Source organism: Botryllus schlosseri, chromosome 14, assembly GCF_051294905.1.
Source record: "Botryllus schlosseri isolate E-star chromosome 14, Bs_hap1, whole genome shotgun sequence".
NCBI lineage: Eukaryota > Metazoa > Chordata > Ascidiacea > Stolidobranchia > Styelidae > Botryllus > Botryllus schlosseri.
In genome coordinates, this window is record NC_137249.1 from 12252136 (window position 1) to 12261340 (window position 9205).

General features: G+C 39.7%; 1 protein-coding gene across 1 annotated transcript; it reads right to left on the minus strand.

Annotated features, from left to right (window-relative positions):
- Window positions 1–717: 717 nt before the first annotated feature.
- On the minus strand, window positions 718–8995 carry LOC145455916 (uncharacterized). The gene is made up of 8 exons (XM_080333948.1): window positions 8920–8995; window positions 8122–8150; window positions 7881–7915; window positions 5694–5744; window positions 4370–4426; window positions 4302–4327; window positions 1824–1937; window positions 718–1758 (listed from the first exon to the last, which is right to left on the minus strand). The coding sequence occupies exons 1-8, from the start codon at window positions 8987–8989 to the stop codon at window positions 1406–1408; spliced, it is 735 nt and encodes a 244-aa protein (XP_080190074.1). The 5' UTR covers window positions 8990–8995; the 3' UTR covers window positions 718–1405.
- Window positions 8996–9205: the final 210 nt, after the last annotated feature.

Here is a 9205-nt window from a genome sequence, read left to right on the forward strand (position 1 = left end):
AAATCGTGTGACAATTAAACACGCGAAGCGTGAAGAAAAATTTCACTACTATTTTAGTTTATTGTAATGTACGACGATTTACTGAAATTTTGACTGGACCCTGGACCTGCTATTGCGTCGGAACTGATATTTTAGTCATCAACATCCCAAGTGTCACAGTCAGACTTGTAATTTTTGGTTGACATTGCGAGTTCACAATCTGAGCAATTCATTTTCGATAATATAATAGGACATTACCTCACGGGCCACGCAAAACCCTCTCGCTGGCCACATTTGCGGGCCACCCCTGATATAGACAGGACCATTCGATAATTTCAGAGCCGGAGCCGGAGCTGGAGCCGGAGCAGTGGTTATAATGCGGCTCCGGAGCTGGAGCTAATGTATGATAGAAGAGAGCTCCGGAGCCGGAGCAGTTTAAATTTACGGCTGCTCCAAAGCCCTGGCCCTAACTCCAACTTTTTCCCACACGCTCAAGTCTCGCATCCTAATATGTTCATTGTTCACGGACCCACAGACCCAGTGTAACGGTAAGACATCCCATCCTTTCATTAATTTTGCGTCGTCCCAAAGATGCATGCTGTAATTCTGACCAACTAGCACCGGCAGTGTCTGCGACACCTCAGCAAAATTCAACTTCTCAAACATTTCCAATACCTTTCATTTTCTGCTCGAAGTAGTGGATCACTTCTGCTTGTACTGGAATACAAACAATGACTATTTCGATCACTTGCATAATACCGCGTTTCTTGAAGCAATGATAAGTTCGCCCAATTTAGATGACATGCTCCTACTGCCTTCCATATCATCTTCCACGCGGTTCGCAGTGAGTAGGATCAGACCCATTCATTGGACATCAGCGAAAGATGAGGCGGTATGATATATTACTATACAGTAGTTTAAAACAGAACCGGCAGGAAGCTAGCGGTAAAAAGTAACAGAAGCAAGAAGAGAGAAATTGCTATATTTTTAGAGGTTAGGTTTAGGTTGCGGTAGTAAGCTATAATAGGATCATACCCATTCATCGGATGTAAGCGAAAGATGGGGCGGTATGATATATTACTATTTAGTTTAAAACAGAACCGGCAGGAAGCTAGCGGTAAAAAGTAACAGAAGCAAGAAGAGAGAAATTGCAATATTTTTAGAGACTAGGTTTAGGTTGCGGTAGTTAGCTATAATCCATAAAGCGTTGCAAAACGATGTTAAAAAAATATTTCAGTATTCACCATTTTACGATATCACCAAAATAGGTAGCAAGCGTGATATTCCATCGAAACAGAATTGATTGCAATCGGATATAGTCTTATCAGGAAATGTATAGTGCTCTTGTCTCATAAGTTTTGCGTTCTAAATACGCAGGATTGAATGTGTCTTAAGGTAATCTATTTGACATCTGTAAAGTGCCTTCTCAGTCTATGTCCCGTCGGTCCGCAATTTGACCAGTGTCGGTGACTATGTTTCCGTCCGTACGCAATTGTCCAGTGTCGGTTATTATATCCCTGTCGGTGAGCAATTGTCCAGTGTCGGTGATTATAGCCCCTTCGATATGCGATTGCCCAGTGTCGGTTATTATATCCCCGTCGGGCCGCAATTGCTCAGTGCTGGGGATTACGCCTCCGTCGGTTCGCAATTGAACAGCGTCGGTGATTATCTCCGTCAAATACGCATATCCGTCGACGGCTACTAGTATTTCCTGAAGTCCTATCTCTGGATCGAGTTCCGACGCTCGTTGAAATATTTTGTGTGCTTTCTCGGACGTCACTGAAGATCAATCATAAGGATGAGCGATCGCAAAACCTACGTCGGCATGACTAAATTCAACTTACACGCTATATCTTGAGGGTAGTAGATTTTATCGAATTCACATGCGCTGAGCAGTTTTCTACCTATGTACTTCAAATCCATCCAATGGATGCTGTTTGCTATTTCGCTGAAAACGGCTGAAAAAAAAAACACAGACCGTCCTAGTTATAATGCATGCGCGACGCGTTACAAATTACTAGTAGCAGGGTTGTAATGACTCGTGCAACGATTTTCTGATGACTAGACCTGACTCGAGATATTTCCTCAAAATAAGGAAATTACTAGACTCGACTCGAGTCATTGTGCATGACTCGAACCAAGTCATATGACTCGAGAGTCAGACGACCAAGACCGATATTTCATTGTAATTTCGAAGAATAGTAAAGTAACCACACTAATGGGACTTCGTCTATTGGTACTCGGGCTACTTGAAAATGCGACCAGAAACTACTAGAAGTGAGGAACATTAGTATATTACAAATGCAAACCATTCGAAATCACCAAACAGAGATATAAAAAGTGGGTTTAACAAGACTTTAACTGGAAACTGAGTCAGTAGGAGTTAATACAATGACTTGGACTCCCCCGAGTCGAAACTATAAAAGTGAGATTGACTTGTGACTCGGAGCCTTGTTACAACCCTGATTACTAGTGAGGTATTGATGATATTTTCGGAAGCACATTATGCTCGAATTCCCCCCCCCCCCCTCCGAGCACAACATTCATTGCGATGTCAACACAAACATTACAACTAGTGAACTAAAATTTATGTGACATACATAAAAATACAACCATCGCAACCGTTCGATTGGAATACCACAGGAAGGGAGGAATGTATAGAAGACTGCACTGCGACAGAACGGTAGCAGTAACAACGAAGTGGGAGGGGTGAGATTCCCAAGAATGTGGTAACATCAGCAATTTTCCTAGTTTGGTGACCACTGACAGCCCCCATGAATCATGCCAGTAATTAGGGCCTGGGTAGCCGATTCAAGGATACAATACTAATGTTCTTGCTACAATTGCCTAACGGAAGTGGTCAGTAACGAGGTACTTCTACTGTTTCGAGTTTGTCTTGCCCACCTGCACTTCCAGTGGTGATGTTTTAGACTACTTACACTTCTATTGAACATTATTTTAGGCAACACCACATACTTTTTACACTTTGAATTCTTGGGCCGGATTGGTGTGCATGACTTTCATGAGTAAAATAGTCACAAGAGCCGAGTGAAATAGTCGCCACAGCAGTGTGCGATGACTTGAGTCCGACTCCAGTCAACTTTTTCACATGACTTGACTCGACTTGAGTAACTTTGCAAGAGTGAATGGACTCGGCGTTTCAGAAATGTGGATTGCCTCGTGACTCTAAGCAGAATGTTCGAGTCCATTTCAAGTCATTAAGTAAGGGTGTACACTGTACATGTCTGCGATATACTGGTGTGGCCTGTGAAAGTAACCAGTCATTCAACGGCTTTACGAACGTGGGTGCAGTCTGCAGTCAGATTCTACTGCATGAGCCTTCATTGTTATATGACCGATGAATTGACCGCAAACAAAATGATCAGAATTTGTGTTGTCGTTAAGTAGTAGTAAAAAATTTCTGTTCTATGGACTGCTCACAGTGCTCAGTTTTCACCTAACGAAGCTCCTGCATGATTTGAATCAATCAAATATAGTTTATACATTTATATTAAACATCAAAATTTGGAGCGCAGGCTTGTGAATGTGTAGGTGGGTAGTGTACAGCATCATACCAATTTGTCTTAACTTCGTGAGGTTTCCTATTCTATACTCTATTTAGATTGATAGACTGAGGCTAGTTATCAAAGTTGTTTAGCAATACCACGCAAAATAGGGCCTCCTACTTCCATTTGACTGACTTGTGACTTGAATTGACTTGACTCGAATTAAAATGTGCAATGAATTGAACCTAGTACGAGTTGGTACGGATGTAGCGTCTTGCGATTCCGAACACTTTAATAACTTTTACATGCAGTTTGAACGCGCTGACTTGCTGAGGTAAATGGTTGCAGCCAAAAAAAATGTTATCTTTAATTTGAGACCACACCATTTTTAGAGCCCAGTGCCTTCCCAACCACCATTTGGCTTCTAGATCAGTGGTTCCCAATATTGTCGATTTTGAGAGACGGTGGCGACAAAAAGTGTTGAAGTAGAATTAGTATACAAGCAAGACTACTTTAGTAAGTGGATACAACCTAGAATACTATTGAAAAGTATAATCATAACCATGCTGATGACTTCTAGACTCTAGGGGACGATATAGATATGTTGAGCTTCATAAAGAAGCGATATTTTTATCGCACAGTCGCTGCGACCTCAGAATGGTGATGGCATTCGTTGAAGAGAACATATTTTTTGTATTTTCTGTTTCTGGCGGTATCGCTTTTCCACACCAAACAAACGGTACAGGAGATTACAATCGCGCAACTATCAGGCACGGGGGAATTAGCGCTGAACGTCCGCGTTTCTATTGTACTCACATTGAACAATCGAAGTTTGCTCGGGTTCATTTCCTTCCGTGTCACTTGCGAATTCGTCTGATTCACCCACAGTTTCGACATCACCAGGATGACCATCAGAAAGTCCTGTCGCCACGGCGAGATGGCTGAAAAAAAAGCAGCGAAAGTAGGCATTTCGCAGAGCGGGAGCTCGCGCGTCAGTGCAAATTGGCTGCCAAAACAGACTGTTATGACGATTACCAAGCATATGCTTCGTCAATGGGTCAGCATCTGAGTGAAAACCTCGCCTGTGCACAGCACTATGATGACAATATGTTCACTGTCATTGCGCGTGGTAGGTCTTTGTTTCATTTAAAAGTGTTGGAGTCTACTATTATTCAGTTGAACAAACCTATTTTATGCAGACAAAAAGATTTCCTCTATAACCTACAAATTTCTCATTAGTGCGTGCTGTTTCGTGCGTGTAACTGTTTATTTACAAATTGCGCTGCTACTATAGTACCTTATGTCCGTTTACTTCATAGTTTATTATTGTTGCCATTGGTACAATGCGAATTTCATGGTCTGTGATTTTGATTGTTGCGTCATACTTTGCCTTTTTGGTTTTGCTTTTAAATCTGTTTAAATCCCTTTAGTGTGCCGTTAACTCTTGAAAAGAGGCACCCGAAAAGTCTTCGAGTTTAATAAATATTCTGCTACAATGGATGTTCTATTGAAAGATATTAGTATATAGCAGTGGTTCCCAACCCTTTTTTCTTCATTACCCACTTCTGATATATTTGAATACTTCATTCCCACAACCTAAAAAGCTCCCATCGACCCTTTAAAAATACTCCATCCAGAAAAATTTGATAAGACTTGGGCCCGTGTTCAAGAACGGTGCTTCAAGACAAGCTCAATATCGCACAATGAGATCAGTTTGAGATCACCTCATATTTTCAGAGTCTGCGGTGTTCAAGATCTATCTTAGAGGGGTCTCAAGACAGAGTTGAGACTTGAGTGTTCATTGTTCATTCATTGGCGACCGTTTTCTCGGAATATGATTGGTGGAAACTTTTTTTGGATAGAATATGTAGTTATGGAATATTGCCGGAATGATTGAAGTCTTGCTGCAAACTGGAACTGCAATGCTATACTGTTTGTAGGGCTTCGTGTACTTTGGTAATTTGAATTTGGCCAATCCCTGAAAATTACCGAACTCTCGGCAATGCCACCTCTATAATGGGGTTGTTCCAAGCAGGAAATGACTTGTCAAAATAACCATTCACTGCTAAGGCAAACATTGGATCGGATTACTTTGCGATGGAGGCATTGTCAGATTGTTGTCATGGAATATCCAGAGACATAAGGTGGAAGATTGCTCTTCATGACATTGGCAATCAAGGCAGGTCCAAAGAACATTCTGTTTCTTACCTAGGCAACAGTGCTTCTTCGCTAGCGACGGGGTCGAAGTCGTCACGATTGCTGTAAAATGAATGAGGGAGTTACCTTCATTTACACATATCATGTCTGATTAACTTGAACCAGTATAACTTTATCCACCAGATATAAGAGTGCCAATCATGATCTAAAATTATTTGGATATACTAGGGCAGTGCTTTCTACCCGTGGGATGGACGGTACGCACTTATGCGGATGAATATTGTGACTTCGGATCTGGAATAATTTAAATTAAGTTAACAGGATACAATTGGCTCCCGAACTTTCGTCGCTGCAGCGCATTCGTAAAAACTTTTTGAACTGACGACGCACCACTAATCACAACTTTTACACTAATTTTGTCTCGCATGAATATTTGGGCACTATCATTATTACGTAATCAATTGTTTGGTTCTTAAGACCTGGCCATCCAAGCACTAGAATAGGGCTACTCAGCTATTTTAAACAAAGGTCCAGTTACAAAAGTCGAAATAAAATTTTGGTCCGTCATGATTCTCATGAAATAATTTACAATCATATAAATGTAATACGTTATAACTAGGCTGATTACTTTTTTACCTAAAAAACGGAATATTTTGCACAAAAAAATGAAATGTTTGACATATTTTGACATTAAACATTGACATTTAAACATTAAAACCTTAATTTTGACAAAATTTTGCACTCAAGTATTTAAATTAGTCATTGTTGCACATAATGTTGGAATTGTAGTACTTTTCTACATTTCTGGTTGGAACTGAATGTCCCAACGAAATAGCTTGGCAAGAATAAAAAAAAAACGTTCAACAGAAGCAGTTGTTTGCTGGCAGCATTGAGCTTCATACCGACAATGTTGCCTACTCAACCTCTTTAGACCGCAACCCAATTCTGAATTTTTTAACATCTGGTGATCTGCCTAACATTGAGAATCCCGGTGATATAAGAATCAATGTCCACCATGCAATCAAAATTTGGATTCAGTGAGATATCGGAGTAAACTTTGAAAAATTTGCACCTACTAAAACTTTTACTCGTTTCTAGGTGTGTTGATCATTACGCCATGTTAACGTATTTGTTTTATTTGATGGTTTATGATTCACAATGACTGGACAATGGGCTATCTACAATAGTAAGACTTTGTAAACAATTTTTACTTTTTTTGCAATGGCAAAAAATAATCGTCCTAATTATAACTAATCCGGTAAACCGGTATTTACGAAAGCAATAAGCGAAATGTACTTATTGTTCTGTTAGTCACAGCATTTTTCATTTCATGCTAGTTGGTTCTAAAGTGGTGAGAGCAGTTGCAAAATCTACTCTTAAGTTCATGTTAGAAAACGTTTGATTCGCAGCTATCTGGAGCATTACAGAAAAAGAAAGAAAAAAACATTGCACTTTGTTTTTGCAAATCAACGATAATGGATTTGATTTTATTAAAAAACTTAACCAAATAGTTTGACAGATAAGGTCTGGATTCTACACTGAACAGTGAACATGTCCATATTCCTATCACGATCCGCCAGTTGAGTAGCCCTGCACTAGAATTCCTTGTCCAAAATCCAACAACATATTGGGCCGAAAAGGGCTTCAGTACATCGAAACGAGTTGTCTTCTCGAAGAGACACTTGGTGGCCTTATGTAATCAAGAAATAGTTCCTTAACTGGTCTGAAAGTGCCAGAAATACTCAGAAGAAACTGAGTCATTGACATATCGGTGGCCTACTTGTTGGATATGTGAACAAAAAGTGTTTAACTCTCTTCATTTACTTTTTGTGTAATACTCTTCGGTTAATTTGTGTGGACGAAATTTTTGCAAAAATAGAAGTGTAAATGCTTCTAAAAAAGGTTAAAAAGCACTGTACTAGGGTATAGCAGTTACCAGAGCAGTCATGCTTGACTTGTGGAGGTGGCACTTTAGAAGTATCCCTGTGACTATTTTGTGGATAAGTAGGCCTAATACATTGATATCACAAAGTCCAATGGCCGCTACCGTATCTCCTATTACAGTAGAGAAACCGAATATAGACCATGGTACAGTCAGGTGCTTGTAGGCATGTATCAGACACGACGACCAGCACACCAAATCCACAACTAGCTACTATGTTGTTTTAATTCAAGTTAATAATTTGTGAAAAACAACACTACAAAGATAGTAATTGATGATGTAGACAAGTTTCTTACCCATCTGGATGTTTTTCAGGACTTGCCCAGCAAACCTGAGAAAAGTAGGACATTTTTAAGATCCACAGCGTTCTATAGCATGATGATCTAATTAGTACAAGTATTAGTCTTGGAGGTTGCACAACATATTGTTCGACATCCAAACTCTAACAAGACGGCAGTGTATTAAGACAGTAAAATATCGGTTCAAGGAACCACCAGGCAAAGGCAAATGACTCACAAAAGTAGGACAAACTATTACCTTCGCAACGTCTGAAAGTCGCCTTCTACCTGAAAAGATAACCATCGCAAATAATTTCCTCCGTGTAATGATAGTTGAGGTAGGTCTAATTTAGTGCAAGTGTATAAGCACATAACAAAAGCGGCAGAGAAGTTTTCAAACATCGGTGTGAAATGATCCTTCCCAATATTTATTTGCCAATACCTTCCATTGCCCTTCAAAACGACTCACCGCAACTGACACAGATTAGTTACAATTGATAGAAACAATTGCGGTAATTTCACTTGCAAAAATGATTCAAAGTTGTCGTAAGATTACGTCCCATTCCATTGTACAAAACTTAAAGCAAAAGATAGTTATGCTCCAAAAAATGTAAAGTGGAAGAAAAATAACAACAAAATCGTTCTGATAGTATCATTAGAGAAAGCCTATTTGAGTATTCAGAAAAAGTATAAGGACTCAGCCATTGAAAATGCCTGAAAAGGAGATTGGTGAATGGAAAAATGATGGGCAGGAATAGGCGAGGGACCATAAGATACATTGAATCACATGGATTTGCAACGCTCTCTATTCCAATTTTATTTTGTGACCTACGTCCTTCTGTATCAAAGCTGTGGAACATGAAGAGGGACAACATTGTTCATGTTCATGTTCATCACTAAAGCAATGGCATGCTTTGATGTTACAATTAAAACAAATGTTCAGCTGATCCAGAGATATATTGCATATTCATCATGCAGGATAAAAGATTATGATACCAAGAATGATGTTGACTCAAAACCCTATACATAACTCATAGTGAGCACTGCACAGCATTACCTGTCCTCCTGACTTTGTAGACATTGATCACGAGACATGCCAAAAGAAGCAGAACCACCATGCCCAACATAGACCACGCTAAAACGGATAGTCCTGCATCTGAAACAAACAATGCGGCGATATAGTAGCTTTCAAAAACGATAATATAAAATTTAGGCTCATACACCGATACAGACAGTAATTGGGTATCGGGCATATTTTCCTGTGCAAAAATGCCTCTTTACCCAATAACAGATTAACATTCTTGCACAATGTTTCTATACTCATCCTAAATATTACAGCAGAT